Genomic DNA, 22,651 nt, shown 5'->3' on the forward strand with positions numbered 1-22,651 from the left:
GTTCGAGGCTCCGCACCGCAGCATCATAAGTTTGGGTCAAGTTCATGGCGAACTTAATATTGAGTCGTAAATAGCCCCCCCTCTTATAGTAATTAGAATTTATACTATACTATATTAATTTCAGATTCAAAAAAGAAACTACGAAAGAATCTACCAACTTACTTATATTATATTCAGGGGACCAGCAACACAATTATATACGTCCCTTTCACGTACTCTTCGTTCTGGCAGATTTCGAGTGGTTTTTCATAACTACTGCCATGAATTAAGTTTCTGCTTCTTCGGTTAAGGTTCCGGTTCTGCTCTAACTCAGTCGTCCCTTAAGTCAATTCCTTACCCGCTGCCCCTGCTTCTTCGGGTCTCACTCCCTCAACGAGAGGAAAAGAAGGGAGGAAGGACGTGAGCTACGAGCTAGAAATAAGAAGTGTTTGTTCTCCCGCTCCCACTCAAGCACAAGAAAGGACTCGTACGGAACCTACGAAAGAGCAGCTGGCTCCAAAGAGAGGAGTCTCAAGTACGGGATTATATACTCATTGTTGCGAGTACCCTGAAGAGACCACGGAGCGGTGTAGCTATAGGGTATAAAAGATAGGAAGGAGCAAAGCTTAGTCGAAAGCTATAGGGACGAAAGTGCTCGACCCAAAGGGGAGAGGGACGACTAACACGACCGATAGGGTCAGATCGTCGAGTACTTTTGAATAGCCATTCACAATGCTGATGGGTCCGCTTTAGTATAATAGATAGGCCTTACTCGACATAATCCGAGGGCACGACGGGAAGGGATTTGAGCTAAGAGCGGCGTGAAGGGACGAGCGGAGGAACCGCCAGCGACGTGAAGAGAGAGCTAGTTCGCTTACTTATTGCAAGACAATGAATTTATATAGTGCCGACTTAGTCTGCTTAAGGATCCCGACCCTCAGTGTTTGAGTCTGGGAGTTCCGAACCTTGCCCTTCCGCTCCAGAGAGGGGAACTGCAGAAGCTGAAACTTAAGCATAAGAAAAGTATGCTACGCCTCCTGATAGGAGATGTTGTTAAGGAAGGAGTGAGAACGACCAGCCGGTCATTCCTATTTGAACTCGGACGGGCAGGGGACTGAAGATATGCCTTTGATCTCTTAGCTGCATAGCTTTCAAGAGTCTTTTCTCTTCGTAGCATTTACTAACTGAGTTTCATGGGGCAGCATTGAATTCCATCTGTGAGTTGATAGCGCATCTGTGAGAGCGAACTCGGGACTAGAGACTATATACATCTACTTTTGGGTCCCCTATGCAATGCCATTCAGATAAGATACTGATGTATGCAAGTCCATTCACTACTGCTGCTTGGGCTGAGTGCTACTAATGAGTTAGAGTTTGCTCTTGAGTTAGAGTTTGCTCTCGCACGTCATCATTGATGAATTGGAGTTGAACCCAATGACAATTCCAGGATCAAAACTACTGGTGCCTAGCCTCGTTCTCATTACTTCTAGTGGTGCCTAGCCTTGTTCTCATTACTTCTAGTTGCTGGTGCCCGGGACAGATGACATCAAACCCGTCAACGTCGCTGTCGCTCACGTCGCGATGCTAGCACCTTTCCAAAACCAATTGTAATAAAGTGGAGGGGTTCAAATACAGTAGTTGCTTCATCAGTCTGTTAATTTCTTGGCTCGTAAGGCATTCCGACCTATGGGTTCAAGCACAGGTTCAAGGTAGGGATTCTTTGGTTCGCAACCCTACATCCTCTCTCACTTAATAAATAATAAAGGGGAAGAGCTCGAGCGCCCTCGCTGCACTAAAGTCAAGTAAAGACAAAAAACTCCTCGGGACCATCACTCGTACCTCCATTTCCGAGAACCAAACCATTCTTGCCATCCACTCTGCTATAAGATAAGAGTTTTGAATAAGAGTTTTCGTTTTTATCTGAGCTATAAGAGTTTTTATCTGAAGGGCGTCAACATGCCCTCATTAGGGATATAGCACTGAGGAGTCGTCTCTGGAGCTGGAGGTAGCTCGGCCTAGAGTTTCGTACCCTTCTTCTATTCGGCCGGCCCTCCCCTCTTCGGCGGTTCCTTTGTCTGGTCGTCCTCTTAACGATTATGTGTTTTGTCCCTTCCCTCTTCTTTATGAATTTACATGACCTCATCGTCTTTGAGAAACTCTATCCATCGTTCGGGGTCTCTAGGCACGGAGGCGAGCTCTCGCGAGTCGTACTCTCACTCTACGGTCACGTCATCCAGCACGGGATCCCGAAGCCGGACTCATATGAATAATCTAAATTGCCGGCTACTGCCCGGCCCTCGTCCCATTCTCACTCTACCACATGAGCCTCATAGTCACAAAAAAGGATCGGATTTGGCGACATGGCCGTCAGGCAGGGGACTGCACATCCTTTTTCCCGGGTTGAGCCGGAGAAGGAGATATCCACATCAGCACTTTTCCTGAGTTCACTTTTGAGCTTGAATTCCAGAAGAAAAGAATTCAAATATGAATATACATTGCAACTAATCAAGAATCCAAGTCAGCCAATCCGCACAAGCAACCGGAACATCTTATTGTACTAAAGCAACCGGGCGCCATTCAGATCTATCTGCTGCCTACAAGGGGCTTAGAGGCTCCGCTCCTTGATTGAATGTCATCGGCTGGGACCCCTGTAGAGGAATAAGCGGGAGCTACTGGCACTGATTTTCTTTAATACGGGAGAGCTATCTTTAGATACGTCAGCAGAAGCAGTATTTTCTTGCTCAAATTTCTTATTCAAAACAAACATCATCTTTATTAGGGAAAAGACTACTTTTATTATTGGCCCTGCCCTCGGCCCTCTCTTTCATAAGAAGGAGTCTTTTTTTTTTGCTTCGTTAGCTCCAAGTGACTCCGCGAAGCAAGCCAATAGCAAGCCATCCAATCTGGAAAGTGAGAAGTTCAGATCCCAATCTCGAAAGTGAGAAGTTCAGATGTTGCACCGAACTATACGAGATCAAGGGCCCGGTGACTTCGCCACGTCGCGATGCTCGTACCTTCCCTAGCGAAGCGATCTCAGAATTGATTGCAATGAGTCCATTCGCAACGCACGTTCAGTGATTACTTACGAACGCAATTAGTTGATCGAAATGTTTTATTTAAATTAATAAATGGAAATCATGTTCTTCAAGTAAGGGAGCAGGCATCTCATCTATGTAATTAGAACTCATTAGTGTCTTAAAAAAGAGCTGACAAAAAAAATCATGTAGAATGTGAGAAAGAAAGCGTTGAGCTGAGCCCTTGCAGCAGCGGTCTTCTTACTGACCACAACGCAAGCGCCTTAGCCCAACTAATCATTCTCAATCCTAACCAATTATCTGCATCTACAGATTGGTTAAGTCATAGTAGATTGTGGTACTATTAAGTCACTTTACCTAAAGGACCCATCTTGTAAGTCTCGAGGTCTTTTAAGTCTCACACAAGAAGACAGAAGCAACTTTCTTTATATAAGAAATTCTCAGTCTAGTTCGAATTGCCACAAGGCATACAAGCGAGGAGGGCTGGCCCATGTGGAAGAAAGAAGTCAAGCGAAAGAGCAGCTCTTTCAACTTCCACCTAATCTCAAAACAAGTTGCTGGTTTCGACATCCATCATGTTTGAATAGAAGTCTTAGAGGAGTAGAAAGAAAAAGAAGTTGTAGGGAGGAGAAAGAACGCTATTTTCGCTGTCTGCTAGCTAGTGGTCGTCTGAGACTAGTGCATAGAGTAGAGCGAAGGCCAGTGGGGAGAGACTTGATATTGAGTACTACTCTATAATAAAGAGGGTAGGGGACAGATTGATTCGCTCGTAAGCCCAAACGTTCAGAAACTCGATCGATCCCATGTTTTCCATTAGCTAACCGAGCAAAGCCGGAATGAGAATTCATCATTCAAACATTCATTACCATGAATCTGCGTGAGAAGGTAAAGCAGGGAGTTTAGCCCGGGGCAATGTCGGATCCAATTTGAAGATGAAGCGAGGTAACTAAAGCCTGATGTCTTCCTAGTCCAGGTAGCGAGCGAAGGTAGATAGGTTGCATCTTGCCTATGGTAAGAAAAAAGCTGCTCTCTTTATACGTCTCTTCCCCAGTTTGACTTTCTCATGCCCGAGTATCTTTCTTTTATCCACTTTAACGGTGCGAACTATAAGAGCGAGCCAAACAAGATAAGGCAGGAACCTCACTCGTCTATTGAAAAGAATAGGAACCTGGTCTCTTTGTTGGCTTGTCAGGATCGTCATAAGAGTTAGTATAAGTAGGAAGAAGAATTTGAAAGAAGGCCTCAGCCCCCGGCTCATTGCCTTCTTGCTTCTTATATGATAGTTAGTCAGTCTCTCTCCTCCTACTGAGGCATCCTTCATTAAGTCAACCTCAACCATAAGAGAAAGATTGAATCGCAAAGAGTATGTTTGAAAGGGGGTCTTAGCGGGTTTCAAAGCATTGAAGGCCGGGTGAGAATATAGAGGGAGTACACATGAGAAGAGCCCAGCATAAGTATTTCATCAGCGGATGCAAATCGTTCATGAAAAGGTGTTCGTTTCTTTTCTTTTTCTTGTCTTAACAGATTAAGATAAGAAGTTCTTGTTTAGTTTGAATGAGAATGAATGGAGCAGAGGAACCAGTGCCCGAAAGCCGAAAACCTCCTCCGGACCCTTGTCAGAATGCTTTGTCTGTTGGGTTTTTCGGGCCGCGAAAACCGCTTTTCGCGTCGCGGAAACCCCGAATCACCCAAAGCTGTAGATCCGTGCAAGGAAAACCGAACAAAATTACAAGTACGAGTTTCAAAATTTTAGATCTACTCCTAGATCTACATGTTAAGAATTTTACCCTTGAAGCGTGCCCTTGCAAATCTCGCTCGTCCAACGGTACGCCGGATCTCGAGAGTGTCAACGTAGACACTCCTCTAATGATATCCACATGAACAAGGAGTATCTCTCACACTCAAAGGATGGAGAAGAGAGACCCCAAGTGTGCTCGCACTTTCTAGGGCTCTCGGATGGAATGGAAGAAGAAAGGAGATCAAAGAAGAGAGGATAAAAACCAAGAACATTCTTCTATGTGACCTTCATTTACCCTTTCTACTTTTTGGGAACTCAAATCATCCTCTCCACTCTTGGAACCTCACGGCAACAGCACCATGGAGAGAAGAGAGACCACCCAAGGAGGAAGAAGGAGTTAATAACCATTAAAATGAAAAACATCAATTCCCTTCATTTTGAGTGGCCGGCCACAATGAGAGTAATTACTCTCATTAATGTGGCCGGCCACATTAAAACAAAGAAGGAAGTGTAACTTCCATTAGGTGGCATAATCATGTATTAACTATGATGATGTGGCACATCATCATTGGCCACTTAATGCCAAGTCACACATATGATGTGGCAAAGTCAAGTCAAACTTGACTCTTCTTCTTCCTCTCAAGTCAAGTCAAACTTGACTTAATCTCTCTCTCATGGTTGATCTAATCAAACCATTTAATTCAAGCCAATTTAATATAATGAATCTAATTCATTTAATTAAATTGATTCAATGAATCATAAACTAAATTAGACTCATTGAACACATGAATCAACTTGAGTCTAACTCAAGCTAGCCCAATTTGGATTACTCTTAATCCAATTTAATTCATCAAATGAATCTAATCCTCTTGGTTCATCATATGAACCTAATCTCCATCCACTTGTTCTTTGTGTGTAACCCAATAGGTTCTTGTAACGTTGGCAATGTTCCTAAACTCCTTTAGAAACATAAGCAATGAGCGACATCTAGCAATACATCATTACTACCCAAGTTACAAGAATGTTGAGATCCAACATCACCTTGTGACTACTAATTGTGACTCCTCACAATATGTGACATTGTCCTTCTATCCTAGACATCTAGATTGATCAATGTGAGGCATAGACCGTGTCATCCTCTAATCAATCTAAATCTTGAACTCCAAGTAGACTCACTCGATCAAATGAGCTCAACATCTAATGTTGACTCATTTGGGCATGGCCATGCACTTAGTGGTCTCACTCTATCAAGAATACCGATGTCGCTCCCGTCATATGGGAGGGATAGATCCCATCTACATCACTCACATCCCTCTACATAATTCGTTATATACCCAGTAATCGTCTTTATAGTCCACCCAGTTACGGGTGACGTTTGACGAAAATAAAGTACATAACTTCTTATGTAGGGATCCATGGTGACTTCGGGTCTAAGGACTAATATTCATACTAATAGCCACATGAGAAAGTATATGACACTCATATAACGATCCATGATACTTTCTCATGGCGGGTCATTCAGTATACATTCTCCAATGTATACCCATGTGTCAGCTTGATATCTCTATATCCATGACTTGTGAGATCAAGTCATCGAGCTGACCTACATGCTAGTCTTATTGCATTAACATTGTCCCTGAATGTTAATACTCGACTAGGAATGATTTAGAGTAGTGTTCCCTATATCATCTCACTATCGATTCAACTAATCGATTGATATAGGTATGAACCCTCTACTCAAGGACGCTATTATACTTAGTCTATTTGGCACTAATATAAATAAGTATAATAACCAAACAAATGCCTTTATTAATATACAAGAATATGATACAATGAGTCCATACAATCATCAAATGATTGGCTCTAGGGCTCTAACTAACATTGTCTGACTAGTAGGTGGGGATCAAAAGTGAGCACCGACAGGTACGATGTAGATTTTCATACCCTCATTCTAAAGCTGGCTCTTTCTGATGCTTGCCACTACTCCGAGATCCGAGATTCTTCCGCTTCCGTGGTTTTCAGTTAGATAAAAGAATGCATCTTCACCCGGAGTCAGGGCCAGGTCACGTCGCTGTCGCTCGTACCTTCTCTTTCTCTTTTGGAAAGCAACCTTCCTCTTCGGGGCTTTTTCTTTCTTTAGGCATGAGGAGGTGGACCTCAACAAGGCCCCAGGTTCTCCGGCAGACTACCGAAAGAAACCCCCAGTTCGGGGTGACTGGGCAAGAAGCGGCCTGTCAGTCGACATGATCGTAGCAGTCAATCTTAGTGCTCGCTACCTCTCGCTACCTCCTTACACCAGGCTCAGTTGGCAAGTCTTAGCCCACTCCGAAACAAGCTTCACAGGTCCTGTTGGCGAAACAGCCTACTACTACTACGGCGGGAACTGGCAACTTATACAACAGTCTTGAACCCCGTCTGACTTTCCCCTTCCCCATTTAAGGATTCACGGGAACTGGCCTAGCTCCATTTTTTGAACCCCTGGAGTCACTCCCCAGTTGATCTATTATGCTCTCCCGCTGCTTACTTCACTCTTGCTTACCTTGACCCTCGGTCACTCAAAAGTCTACACTTCTATGAAGCTCATATCATAGCATCGATTTCCCCCGTCGTTAGCTCGGACCTTGATTGATTGCTGCCACTGGCTCTGACATCTAAATCTGAGAAAGAGTCACTTTCCCAAGAGAGAGCTGAGATTTGTGAATGCTCGCCTAGCACCTATGGAACTCTCCTTCGACGGATAAGTTCACTCTCCTTCGACAGAGAAGTTCAGTCACTCTCTTTCGGGCTAACCGCTTTGTTTGTCTAGCTTTGCTTTAGGCCTTGGAAGCCTTCGTCATTCGTACCAGATATTCGACTTGGAAAGGATCATCGTTCGTCGATAGTGACCTCACTCCTGTGCTCCTTCTATGTAGCTCCTCCGGAGGTCTCCTGGGACTGATTTGACTCTGAAGAGGAGCTCCGCCAACAAGAACTGCCACCTAGAACGGCTGCTTCATTTCCGGAGGGAAAAGAATAGTTTAGTACGAGCCACTCCAACTATCAGTCGGCCCATGAACTTATTGAGAAGGAGATGAAGAGCAGCTCTACCGGGACTATTTAAGACCCTATTTAACCTATTATGAAGCTGCCTAAGCTGTGAAAGTGAATGGTTTAAGTTGCTACGAAGAATCTTTCTCAGCCGGCATTATAATATGCACAATGCCTAGAACATCAAAGACTATATGAAGACCTATCACTCAGTCTCTTTCTCTTGGAATTGACTCTTATCATTGACTTTTTTTCTTTCTTAATCTGTTTTCTCGCTTGAATAAGGTGAGACTTTTCCTATTGCCTACTCCGCGCTCTCTTTGACCACTACTCACGGATTAGCTGGGAATCTTCTTGCCTGTTAGCTCTCCATGGCAGTTACTGATTCAATTCTTTCATATGGGTAGGACCGAGGTCACGACGGGGTTTGTTAAGTAGATAATCTATAACCTCTAGGTCTCATTAGACGGAATGAGTCTGGTCAAGCTCTTGGTCTGGGGAAGCAATTTACTATCTAGGTAGAAGATCTCCAATCATAATCATTAGCTCTGGTTCACGCCTAAACGTTGTAGGCCTAAGCGCAGTTTTCGCTCTTGGAGTCAGATCAGTAGGGGACACCGGGAAAGAGCTTTATTAAAGAGAGTTGAAGTGGGTAACCCTGAAAACTCAGCATCTTCTTCTTCCCCTGAAATCGTCTCTTTTCTTTCAAGCGATCCCACACCGGGCGACAGGGAAAGCAATCGAGCAGCCATTGAACTAGCTCCCAAAAAGAGGGACAGAGATGAGGATAGGATGAGAGTTCTCCCCGAAAGAAAGCCTTTGAAACTCGAATAAATCTCACTCAATGGTTCATTGGTTCATTTCACCAGAAAGCGCTCAAGAGAGAGAGTAAAGGAAGGAGGAAGGTTCGGTCGTGGCCCACCTAAGAGATGATGAGATTCTCGTTGATCTTTTTTTGAAAAGTGTTTCTAACTATTCAGAACAGTGGTCGATCAAGACGTTCTCGCCTCCCCCGTTCGGGCTCTCGCTCTCCACGTCGCTCTGCTCGTCCCTTTATGCGTTGGTAGGCTTTCGACTCACAAAAATAGCCTACCTATCGGGCGCCAATAAAAGAGAAAGTTTTCGCATGGGCTCATCATCTTATGCGGAACCGATGCGAGAGGGATAATCAATATGGTAGAAGCGGAGAGCTTTCAAATTCAAGTCTCTAAGCGGCTTCCTTCCTGTCAAAAGAAAAGAGAGATAGTAGTTTGGGATGACATACAATCTTTTAGTGAACGCCACCATTGCCAGCCAATGAATAGCTAATAGCCGAAGACAGAGAATCCTTATCTATGGAAGGAAAAAGCAATCTGTCTATTTTACGATCTGAGACTAGGTTATAGAATGCTAAAGAAAGAGCGCTTCATTCTCATTCGCCCCTTCCGATCGGCAAGATAGTCAGCACATAGGCATCAGCCGCGCTCCTAACGCATGAATGGAGGAGCGGTGGCAGGAGGAGTGCAACATGGACCGGGAGCAGAGGTTCTGCACGCGGCCACGGGCACTGCTGCTGCAGACGCTACACTACGCCGACGTTAACAAGGTGGAGGCAGCCGTCATGGAGGTGCTCGTCGGGTTGAGTTGCATGTTGTGGTACGACGATCGGCGGCAGTGTAAATCGGAGCTTGAATTATGAAAAAATTATGCAATCTGCACCTTAAATTATTGAGTATTTTTTTTCGGATGGAGTCGGGTCCTGGGTTGACCTAAATATAAGGTTTAGTGGGATTTTTTAAGGTGAAATTGAATTTTATTTTAAAAATTAAGATATTTTTATATATATTAATATCACATTTATATGATAATGATAGAGTATTGAGATAAAAGTAAAAACTTATATGAAAAATAACCCTAAAAGTCGTTTTAAATCAGATTTTCGAATTATCTGGGTCGGGCTCGAGTTGATCGGGTTGGTCGAGTTTGAGTTCAGATGTAGGTGTTTTGGATTGAACTCGTATTCGGATCGAGTTCAGGTTGGATTTGAAAAAAAATAACTTAACCCGACCCAATCCGACCCATCCAAATTGACACCCTTAACCACGAGTTCACAGCTGCTCGCGGTTTGGTTGTGAATCATGGCCCTTTCTTCTTTCTATTTTTCTCCTTTTTAACTTTACTATTTCTGACAAGTTTTCTTATAACCAACCAAAGAAAACCCCCTATCTGTTATATATTCAAGAGTGAACTTAAAGCAACACAAGTTTCAGACATTCAATCGATAAACAGATCATTTCGGAAGGCAAGAAACCAACAATTTTGAACCTCTACTAAATAACCCACGGAAAAACAAAGAAACCGAAAAATAGTTAAACAAGTGTTTACCATCTATAGCCAGCAAACTTCAAATCCATTACAGATGATCTCAGTTCAACACGCATACAGAGTTCTACACAGCAATATAAATAAAAATACAAGGAAGCAGCCACAAGTAACACAGGACTTCAATCTTCTTCTCTCTCTGGAGGAAGACCACAAGGCAACAACATTTTCTGCAACAAGATGTTGGGTTTTTCGGGCCGCAAAAATCGCTTTTCGCGTCGCGGAAACCCCGAATCACCCAAAGCCGTAGATCCGTGCAAGGAAAAAACCGAATGAAATACAAGTACGAGTTTCAAAAACTTTAGATCTACTCCTAGATCTATGTGTTGAGAGCTTTTACCTTTGAAGCGTGCCCTTCGCGTTCCCGCTCGTCCAAACGGTGCCGAATCTCGAGAGTGTCAAAATAGGCACTCCTCTAGAAGTATCCACACGAACTAATTAGGTGGAGAGAAACTAAACAAAGGTGTGCTAGCACCCTTGATCAGCCACGGCAAGAAGAGGAGAGGGAGAGCTTGAGAGGAAGAAGATGCAATAATCATCACTTGAATGAAAATAAATCCATTTTCATTCAAATTGTGGCCGACCACATTTCCCAAATGTAACCCCCTCATTAATGCATTAAGTTGTCATCAAAGAGGGAATATAACCTCCATGAGGTGACACTCACTAGTAACTCCCATGAGGTGGTAACCATGATGATGTGGTGCATCATCATTGGTCCACATCAATGCCAACTCACCAATGAGATGGCATAAAGTCAAGTCAAACTTGACTTTTAATCTTCCTCTCAAGTCAAGTTAAACTTGACCAAATCTCTTCCATGGTTGATCTAATCTAACCATTTGATTCAAGCCAACTTAATATAATGAATCTAATTCATTAAATTAAGTTGATTTAATGAGTCAGAATCTAAATTAGACTCATTGAATACATGAATCAACTTGAGTCTAACTCAATTAGCCCAATTTGGATTACTCTTAATCCAATTGGATCCATCAAATGAATCAAGTCCTCATGGTTCATCATATGAACCTAATCTCCATCTAATTGTCCTAAGTGTGTGACCCTATAGGTTCTTGTAACGTTGGCAATGCCCTAAACCCATTTAGGAGCATAAGTAATGAGCGGTATCTAGCAACACATCATTACTACCCAAGTTACAAGAATGTCGAGATCCAACATCACCTTGTGACTACTAATTGTGACTCCTCACAATATATGACAAGTGTCCTTCTATCCTAGACATCTAGATTGATCAATGTGAGGCATAGACCGTGTCATCCTCTGATCAATCTAAATCCTGAACTCCAAGTAGACTCACTAAATCAAATGAGCTCAATATCTCATATTGACTCATTTGGGCATGGCCATGCACTTCGTGGTCTCACTCTATCAGGAATACCGATGTCTCTCCCGTCATATAGGAGGGATAGATCTCATCTACATCACTCACATCCCTCTGCATAATTCGTTACATACCGAGTAATCGCCTTTATAGTCCACCCAGTTACGGGTGACGTTTGACGAAACTAAAGTACATAACTCCTTATGTAGGGATCTATGGTGACTTCAGGTGTAAGGACTAGTAGTCATACTAATAGCCACATGAGAAAGTATATGACACTCATATAACGATCCATGATACTTTCTCATGGCGGGTCATTCAGTATACATTCTCTAATGTATACCCATGTGTCAACTTGATATCTCTATATCCATGACTTGTGAGATCAAGTCATCGATTTGACCTACATGCTAGTCTTATTGCATTAACATTGTCCCTGAATGTTAATACTCGACTAGGAATGATTAAGAGTAGTGTTCCCTATATCATCTCACTATCGGTTCAACTAACCGATTGATATAGGTGAGAACCATCTACTCAAGGACATTATTATACTTAGTTTATTTGGCACCAATACAAGTAAGTATAATAACCAAAATCAAAATACCTTTATTTATATAGAATATGATACAATAAGTCCAAAATACAATCATCAAATGATTGTCTCTAGGGCTCTAGCTAACACAAGAGACACGTTATCTTGCTGTAATCATCTTGTTGTAAAAGGAATTTAAATGGCAAAGAAGCCCAAATTACAGCACTTAAATACACTGTTCGAAAAACACAAAGAACTAGTGGATCTAGCTTGGCATGTGTAATCACCCAACACTACTGATATAAGCTAAGACAGAAGAAAACTACTCAATCTTATTAAAATAAACCAGTCCACAAATCAAAGAACTGAAATGATAGCTTTGTTGTTCTGTCATGCCAATCAGCTGCACATATACAGGGTAATGTTTTCGAACTACAGCCACCAACCTAACCAATCAAGAACCTCCATATGATCTGAACAAATGACAAATAAAGTCTATAGCTTTTGAGAGAAGTTCAACTCATTTGTAGGTACAAAAAGCAGGAATTTTATCGACTTACGAATTAGCATCACAAGAACATATGTGGATGGTGAATCACTTAGCTATCTGTCACATAACATCAATTTCATATATTATAGATAAAAGGATACCATAATTTTTCCTCTACGGTGCACATCTGTGATGGGCACATACATAATTAATATAAAGAAAGAAAACAAAACCAAAATCTATGATAAAAAAAAATTCATTCGTTTCATTTATTCATCAACAAAAGGCAAAAGTACATGATATCATGCATTTATGATGCATAACTAACTTCTATTGAACTTAAATGGGTAGCTGACTATTAATATAAATAATAGATGAAGAAGCAGGATCTAGCCTCACTTGCATAAAATTGTAGCGTTGTCTTCCAATGGATTCATTTTCAGCAACAGAAAAATAGGCCAAGATAGGGTAGTGGCCAATGTATGATGCATAACTGTCGCGTTGGATATTCACACCCCATTCACTGAAGGATGCAAGAAAGATATATTTGAATTATTTTTATGTATTCAATTTATATATGACAAATAGATAGCAACTTTGCAAGTAAGATTTGGGAATTTACAATCTATTTAAGTCCGCATGCCCTGTTCCAACATATTTAGTTTGAAGATGCTCTAGCTGAGAATTGATGTTGAATCTGTCGCTTGCCTGTGTGGACAAAGTTCTATGAGATCTTTACTACTAGAAAAAATAATGATAGCTTCTCTGGATTACAATTACATCTATTCAATTGAACAAAAATTGAAAATGTACCATTAAGGTTATACTAAAATAAACATCCTAGATACATCAATGGATTGTTGTTGGACATTCCTCCTACGTAGAGGAACAGAGACCAATGGATGAATGAAAATCATCAAATATTACTAACTGAAGGACAATCCTACTGTGATAAATAGTCTGAACTGTTTGACAGGTGACTGAATTGAAGGTTAAGAATAATTGTGACAAAAAAATACCTACTATTTGAGTGTTGATGTTAGGATAAGCTTAGCATTAGCATAGAGACAAGCGATGATGTCTTATCAGCAAAACCACAAGCCATATAAGGTAGTCTCAATAAAATAGAATGTGAAATAGACGGAACTAAAGTTCAGGTTAAGGTCACAATCAGGCCCACAATGCATTTAACATAGTCCCAGGTATGTGACTGAGGGTTCTTCTGGATAGGGCTGTAAATGAACCAAATGTTCGTGAACAAGCTTGATGTTCAACTTGGCAAGAGTTTATTAATGTTTGCTCAATATACACAATATCAATTAAATAAACAAGCTTGAACAGCTCGTTAAACTAAACAAACAAGCTTGAACACATATGTGTTCAACTATTCGTAAACAACGTTCATGAATAATGTTTATGAATAATGTTCGTAAACAATGTTCACGAACCATATTTATTAATAAAACTTTTATCAATATGCTAAATAAACAAAATAAAATTAAAAAAATAAATAACTTTGAAATATCAAACTTAATAACTAATCAAACAATTAACGAGCCTGAATTGAAAGCTCGATAACATCTAAATGAACCAAACTCGAACCAAACTCAAGTCATGCTTGAATTGAGAGCTCGATAACATCTAAACGAACCAAACTCAAGCCAAGCTTAAAACAAGCTCAAGCTCATAAAAAATAAACCAAGCAAAGCTTGAACAATCATTTCAAAGGCTTGGTTCATTTTAAACTCAGCTTGGCTTGATTCGGTTACCTTATCAAATAAGCTTGAATACCCTAAAGCTCGACCCGGCTTGTTTACAATCCTATTTCTGGAAATTAACATGCCTACAACTGCTATCTCCATAACTTTGCCTCATGATGCATATATTGTTACATGTGCATGTGTGTGTGCTAAGGTTTAATCCTAAGAAGTAGTGGGCACAAGGATGGTGCACTAAAACAGCTTGTTTGTGGGATAAAATGCATATAAACACATTGGAGGACATGATGAAGAAGAGAGAGGCATATGGTGCAAGTATTTATATATTCTTTTAGAATAGCAGGTTTATACCATAGTTTTAAAAGCCCCTGGTTGAGCCGCATAATAAGCCACCTAGCTGATTTTTGAAGGGATAGCATGGCGACCGCATATGGCATATGTAGTCTACATATGCAGTTGAAAAAACTTATTTGGTTCATTTGCATTAATATGAACCGAACCAAATTGACTTAAACCCTAAGCTACTATATTTAGTAGCTTGTAGCACGTACCATTTTAATACTGACAAAATATTCACATATCACATGTGTTTTTGCAATAGGTTGACACGTACCACTTGCTATGCTTTTTCAAACCTTTGTTTATATGGTCAGTCACCCATGGTTTCTTCCTATTTTTTTTTTTTATCATTTTGTACTTCAGTGCTTGTTATCTTGTTAAGTATCAGCATCAGTTGGTATTTGGTTTGTCTCCTTGATCTTTCACATTTGTAGTGCTACAAAGTGATCTGATCACTGACCAAGAATGAATATGGCTGAGGAATATTGAGGCATACAAAATCATAGGTAGTTATGAAAATTCTGATTTACCACACTTAAATCCATTAAATTCTTTTGAGTTTGATTTTCTCATTCCCCTCCCTGGTACCACAAAATCTTTGCTTCATTATGAAGAAATGGCATTTCTTTCGGTTCATTTTTTTTCCATACAAAAACAGGCAAATAGATAGACCTCAGAGAGGCATTAGCAGAGGAGCTAGCATAGGAGAAGTGTGAAATCGAGCAAGTCTCCTTGGTTCTGGCTTCCTTTCAGAGTTGCAAGAGCCCCAACAACAATAGCCACTACCATCGCGTCTACCACATCAAGTCTTGATGTGGGATCTCCGTTCCTCAAACTTGTGTAACGTCCGCAGCTCCACTAGTACTTCAACTTGAATTTCTATATATATATAAAAAATTATCTTTGTCTTCCTTTTCTTACAAAAAAAAGGGTGAACCTTCTTCCAGATTTGATTCAAAGTCGAAGACAACACCATTAACCAGACTACCTACGGCTCGAAATAGATACCTCCCCTTCTCTAGCAAAAAAAAAACACAAGGGGAGAAGCTATGATGGAGTCTAGGGACAACCTTGACAAGGCCAACTACAAGGGGTTGCTCATCCTCGTTTTCGGATTCAACGAATCGAATGGTGGCCATGATTTGTAGCCGAAGGTTGCTAACGCTCAACTTCGGTTATATCGCCAAGAACTAGCCGCTAACCGGAAAGAACCACATGGATTTCGAGGGATAATATATACCGAAACCTCAAAATCAGAAAGAAACGAAGAAAACAAGGGGATCTAGCGTTATTATTGCACCTTTAAATCCATTTTCCACCGTCGTCGTCGAGGGAGGAGACAGAGACCAACCGACGAAATGAAGGTTTGAGACTAAGGTTTCTGATATTTTAAATGAGTATATGTAGAAGATTGAAATAATTCTTATTATAGATATGTTTGTGTAAAGCAGGAGTTTATAAACATTATATTTCCGCTGACTCAGGCCTGCGCGCTTGAAATGTGCGACTTAGTGGGCCGGACTCAACTCTGCCCACCCAATTGCGAACACAGGGTCGTAAATAAATAAATCATTCGGGAACTATTTGAAATTCGATTTGATAAAAATTTATTTGAGCTCATTTAATAAGACTCGTTAAGATAAACAAATCAAGCTAAAGTTTCACAATATTCGGGCTCGTTAACTCGTGAACATGTTCGTTAGTAAACTCATGAATCAACTTTTAAATGAAAAAAATAATAGTTTTGATATTAAATTTATAGATTTTACACTCTACTGGTGATATTTATATATAGGAATAGTTCACGAATGATTTATTTATTTACAACCCTGTGTGCGCAATTGGGTGGGCAGAGTTGAGTCCGGCCCACTAAGTCGCGCATTTCAAGCGCGCAGGTCTAAGTCAGCGGAAATATAATGTTTATAAATTCCTGCTTTACACAAACATATCTATAATAAAAATTATTTCAATCTTCTACATATACTCATTTAAAATATCAGAAACCCTAGTCTCAAATCTTCATTTCGACTGCCTGATTCCGTCTCCTCCCTCGACGACGACAGTGGAAAATGGATTTAAAGGTGCAATAATAACGCTAGATCCCCTTGTTTTCTTCGTTTCTTTCTGATTTTAAGGTTTCGGTATATGTTATCCTTCGAAATCCATGTGGTTCTTTCCGGTTAGCAGCTAGTTCCTGGCGATGTAACCGAAGTTGAGCGTTAGCAACCTTCAGCTACAAATCATGGCCGCCGTTCGATTCGTTGAATCCGAAAACGAGGTTGAGCAACCCCTTGTAGTTGGCCTTGTCAAGGTTGTCCCTAGACTCCATCATAGCTTCTCCCCTTGTGTTTTTTTTTGCTAGAGAAGGGGTGGTATCTATTTCGAGCCGTAGGTAGTCTGGTTAATGGTGTTGTCTTCGACTTTGAATCAAATCTGGAAGAAGGTTCACCCTTTTTTTTGTAAGAAAAGGAAGACAAAGATAATTTTTTATATATATATAGAAATTCAAGTTGAAGTACTAGTGGAGCTGCGGACGTTACACAAGTTTGAGGAACGGAGATCCCACATCAAGACTTGATGTGGTAGACGCGATGGTAGTGGCTATTGTTGTTGGGGCTCTTGCAACTCTGAAAGGAAGCCAGAACCAAGGAGACTTGCTCGATTTGACACTTCTCCTATGCTAGCTCCTCTGCTAATGCCTCTCTGTGGTCTATCTATTTGCCTGTTTTTGTACGGAAAAAAAATGAACCGAAAGAAATGTCATTTCTTCATAATGAAGCAAAAATTTTGTGGTACCAGGGAGGGGAATGAGAAAATCAAACTCAAAAGAATTTAATGGATTTAAGTGTGGTAAATCAGAATTTTCATTACTACCTATGATTTTGTATGCCTCAATATTCCTCAGCCATATTCATTCTTGGTCAGTGATCAGATCACTTTGTAGCACTACAAATGTGAAAGATCAAGGAGACAAACCAAATACCAACTGATGCTGATACTTAACAAGATAACAAGCACTGAAGTACAAAATGATAAAAAAAAATAGGAAGAAACCATGGGTGACTGACCATATAAACCAAGGTTTGAAAAAACATAGCAAGTGGTACGTGTCAACCTATTGCAAAAACACATGTGGTATGTGAATATTTAGTCAGTATTAAAATGGTACGTGCTACAAGCTACTAAATATAGTAGCTTAGGGTTTAAGTCAATTTGGTTCGGTTCATATTAATGCAAATGAACCAAATAAATTTTTTCAACTGCATATGTAGACTACATATGCCATATGCGGTCGCCATGCTATCCCTTCAAAAATTAGCAAGGTGGCTTATTATGCGGCTTAACCAGGGACTGTAACAAGCTATTTCAATAACAAGAGCATATAAGAGCTTAAATCCTATTGCTTCACACAAGAAATTCACTTCAACGTGAGGATTTTTCATTCCTCCAAAACTAAATCAGTCAACTACCCTTTATAAAAGAATCCACACAATTCGCAAACCATCACAAAACCAAACCAATAACCGAACTTCACACCATCACCACAGCCCTCTACAATGGTGGATCAACATCAAACCTCCAGGGAAACAAGACGAAATCGCATGGAAAACCAAACTGAAACCTCAGCTATCAAAGAGCAGATCAACACTATTTATAACAGCAGGAAGAATAAAAGATATAAATCATCAAGGTTTAAGCCATCAACAGTCTATCCGAAGCTTTCGGAATCCCAAGAAGCAAGAAAATCATCCTCAAAATTAACTCGACAACCCCATGGAAACCAAAACCAAATCCAGAGCTCTACAGAAACTCAACACGCAACTTATATCTCTATTTAAGCTCTCAGCCAAACATTCAAACAAACAGGTAGCATACAGAGAGCTCGCAACTTCAACGACATGGAGATAATCAGAACCAACCCAATCACAGCCAAGCGAACACCACGAAAACCATAAACAGAACAATCCCACTGACAACCGAATTCCAACCATACAAATGCACTAGCGAATTCTAGAAAACATGTGTACCCGGCGAGAAATACAATGAAACCTCAAGGCGATTCAAACTCCACATTGGGGAAACCCAAATCAAAACCAGGACCCCACAAAACCTTTAAGTCGAGACATAAGCACCACAAGAAGAACCACAAAGCCGAACTATATCATTCCCAGTTGCAAACACTGAAATCCGTTGCGAAATCTCGAAAAAAATCACGAAACAGAGCATGAACACGAAAAGAACTAGAATCGCGTCACATTCAATCAATCAGGACAATGAACAAGCAAATTCCCTTCTCAGCACCGAGACTATCAGAATGTTCTTAACCTAGCAGAACACGAATTCGTGAGACGAAGCCATAGAACCACAGGAAACCCCAAATCACACTTCATTCAACTCAAAACAACTTCGTAGCAAGCTATCAGACTCACCTAGGCTCCTATCATTTACCTTATGGATCTCACATCATCAAATCGACATGTACTTGCCTTGCTCATTCCTCCGTCGAAGCCTCAACTCAGTCGTAGCTGTGCCGCCGATGTGGTGGTCGATGGACTCCCCGCCTGCTCACAAGCTTCCGCAAACCCGCCGGAGTAGTGTGACTCTCGATCGGGGATCTGAGCTCGGTGGAGAGCCCGACTGAGACCAACGAGAGTGAAGAGAAAGAAGTGACGGCGATATCTGGCACAGTGGCTGGGTGTGGGGGAAATGGGTTGAGTTAAGCTTTTATACCTAGGTCTTAATGCCTAGGGCAATTAATCCCTAACCTAGGGTAATTATAATTCATCAACTCCCAATGTAAATGTAATCCCTTTGTTAAATCAGATTTGTTGAACCCCGAGGTGTTTTGATGTGATCAAACAAGTTAAGCTAAGTCTTGTTTGTTTTTAACCCTTGTGTCTACGTGTGCAGGAGCTTAGGAACACAGGAAGTCGAGCGGAAGACGCGGCTAGCGAGAAGGACGGCACGGGAGAGAGCCAACGGGCTCGATGCATCCGAGGGACGAGGTGACCGCGGAAGAGTACACCGGTGGACGAGAAGAACGTAAAGGAAGGCTGCTCCTGGAGAAGGCCGGAACTTGGGTTCGGGTGAGCCCTATTCCCGATGGCCGAGATCACCCAAGCTATTGGAGCCGGAGTTGAAGACCCGGAACGAGACGAACCGAACCAGAGCAAAGGTCGTCATCGGGAAAAAGTCAACTTCTGTTGACTTCTGGCTCCGGGGCGCCCGGAGCAGCCCGGGGCCCCCGGAACCCTTCCGGGCGCCCGGAGTTGACTTTTGACCAGGATCAAGATTTGACTCGATCTGATCATTGGGGGATAGAATTTATCCCCCCCAGGGCGCCCGGAACCCTTCGGGGCGCCCCGACCAGTGCTATAAATATAGCACTGGTTTGCACAGATAATTTATCTCACTTGTAATCAGTTTTCTCTGTGCTTTCATTTCTGTTCTCATTATTTGTGCTGTCAACGCTGTAAAGAGGTTACTCCGCCCGAAGGAGATCGACAGATAGTGCGCTTACTTTCCTTGGATTAGTAATCCCCTGATTGCAAACCAAGTAAATCTTTTGTGTCTGCTCTTTTTAATTAGTCTCTGTTTTTATTTATTACAAGTGTTTGTTATATAGTTGAAATCCGAGAAAGGTTCGACTTTTTGTTTCAGGGCAATTCACCCCTCCCCTCTTGTCGGCCTCCGAAGGGACCAACAAGTGGTATCAGAGCTAGGTTCTTCAGGAGGACTAACCGCCAATCGAAGCACAAAGATGGCCGGACCAAGCATCGTTCCACCAAAATTCAAGGGGGACTTCGCAGACTGGAAACGTCGAATGGAGGTATTCCTAAAAACTGATTTCAAAATTCGGTTTATTATGAAGTATGGTTTTGTAGCTCCGACGAATCAGAATGGAGAAGAAAAAGAAGAGAGCCTTTGGACAAAAAAGGAGCAGAATTAGTTCGTTGCGAATAGCCGTGCAGAATATCACCTGCTGAGCGTGCTGCCGCCTCAGGAAGTCAACCGCATCGAAAGCTACTTGTCAGCCAAAGAACTTTGGGAGAAGTTCTTGGAACTCCACGAAGGCATGTCCGAAGCGAAGCTCGCTAGAAGAGACATCCTCCGGAACAAACTGATGAACATCTGCCTGGAAAAAGGTGAGAAGGTAGCCAGTCTTCATACGAAGGTAAAAGAATTAATTACTGGTCTCAAGAACCTCGATGAAACGGTAACAAACCGGGACACCATACGCTATGCACTCAACGTGTTTCCTCGAACTCCGAAATGGACATCAATCGTCGATGCCTACTACATTTCAAAAGACCTAGAGGTAACTACTTTAGAAGAGTTATTTTCTACTCTTGAGTTACATGAAACCAGGTGTACAGCTACAACAAAAGAATCAAGTCAGATAATTGCGCTGAACGCAACCAAAAAGGATGAACCCGAGTCAGATTCTGAAAAGGATCAGGAAGCGTATATGGTAAGAAACTTTAAAAAGTTTTTTACATCTAACAAGTTTAAAGAAATGCAGAATAAAAAGAATCTAAGAAATAGAAGAAAAGTGCGTTGCTACCAGTGTCAAAAAGAAGGACACTTAAGAGAAGATTGCCCAGAATTAAGGAAGGACAAAATGAAGACACCCAAGAAACATAAGAACCTAAAAGCTACTTGGGACGACACTTCTTTATCTGAGTCCGTGTTACGCTCCGCAAGTGTACGGAAATGTCGCAAGTAATATAAAAGATTATCGTATCCACAGGGACTGGAATAAGCACTAGAAATGTCTCAATGCGAATTAGCTAAACAACTATTCAATCGTTTCAAAAGCAAAGTAAAGGTAAACAAATCTAATCTTAAAGATCAACAAACAAGAGTTTAGTGTTTTGGGTTATGATAAAGGGAGATTCTAGGAGTTTCAGTTTCTTTGTAAGATTTCTTGAATGTAAATGGCTCACCAATTCTTATCCCTCAATTGCCAAACATGTAGAAAGTTGTCGGTTCTCTCTTGCAATAGACAACCGGCTAAGAACTGAGAAATGTATCTAAATAGGATTAATTAGACATGAACCTACGTTGTCCTTACACAGAAGCGCACCTATTATTATGCCTTCCTCGGATATCAACATAGAAGCCCACAACTTATTAATCTATCAAGATACAAGAAACTAATCACAAGATCCATCCTACTCTCTTGAATATTCCCATTTCCTCTTCAAGATTATCTCTCAAACGTCCTTACACGGGCTTGCACCTGTCACGTGGATCCCTCGGATGATTGAGTGAGAGTTTATCTTTACAAAGTCCACAAGAAATCCAAACAATCAATCAAGAATGAGAATTAAGCACAAATCACCATTAATCATTCAAGATCTAATTGATACAAGCAAGACAATGTCATTGAAACAAGAAAATGGCAAATCCATAAGAGATTACATCAATCCACCATACAAATACTCCCTTAATCGTAGAATACAAGATCTACTCCATGAATCGAGGAAGAAAACCCGAAGAAATAGAGATTACAAGCATTTCTTAAATCCCCAATCCAAGAAATCAAGAAGAGGGGGAAAGAGAAAACTTATCTACTTAGAAGCCTCGTCTTCGGATCCAATCCTCGCTCTGGAGTCGAAATCGTCGAGATCTCCCTTAGAATCGCCCAGAAATCCTCCCAAGAATGGGAGGAAACCACAAAATCTTGCCTTCTCCCAAAGGGGGAGAGATCCCCTTTCAATTCATGAAGAAGGGTTTAAATAGAGGAGGGAATCGAGCGCCACACGGCCCCGTGACACGGCCGTGTGAGATTCACACGGCCATGTCCAGCCTCTCCGCCAGCCGCACTACTGCAGTGACTCCACACGCCGTAACCCTTCGCCTCGAATGCTACACCTGCAGGTGCCACAGCCTGCTTGGTCTCTGGAAATGCTACACGGCCGTGTGGTGCACACGGCCGCAGCCTGCTTGGTCTCTGGAAATCTCACACGGCCGTATAGATCCACACGGCCATGTAAGGCTTCTGCTCTGGTTGGCTTCAAATCTTGACACGGCCGTGCGAGGTTCACACGGCCATGTCATCTTCCTCTTCTGTTGGTGCC

General features: G+C 41.6%; 1 protein-coding gene across 1 annotated transcript; it reads right to left on the bottom strand.

Moving 5' to 3' along the window:
• Nucleotides 1–12,818: 12,818 nt before the first annotated feature.
• Nucleotides 12,819–19,078, bottom strand: LOC122001451 (uncharacterized protein At4g14342-like). The gene is made up of 3 exons (XM_042556196.1): nucleotides 19,055–19,078; nucleotides 13,133–13,218; nucleotides 12,819–13,033 (listed from the first exon to the last, which is right to left on the bottom strand). Exons 1-3 carry the CDS (start codon nucleotides 19,061–19,063, stop codon nucleotides 12,850–12,852), a joined length of 279 nt encoding a protein of 92 aa, XP_042412130.1. The 5' UTR covers nucleotides 19,064–19,078; the 3' UTR covers nucleotides 12,819–12,849.
• Nucleotides 19,079–22,651: the final 3,573 nt, after the last annotated feature.

The sequence above is a fragment of the Zingiber officinale genome, chromosome 7A (assembly GCF_018446385.1).
Source record: "Zingiber officinale cultivar Zhangliang chromosome 7A, Zo_v1.1, whole genome shotgun sequence".
Classification (NCBI taxonomy): Eukaryota; Viridiplantae; Streptophyta; class Magnoliopsida; order Zingiberales; family Zingiberaceae; genus Zingiber; species Zingiber officinale.

Coding starts and splice junctions, on each gene's coding strand:
- LOC122001451 (XM_042556196.1), bottom strand. Junction 13,034..13,132: donor CATGCGGACTTAAATAGATT/GTAAATTCCCAA, acceptor TGCATCCTTCAG/TGAATGGGGTGTGAATATCC.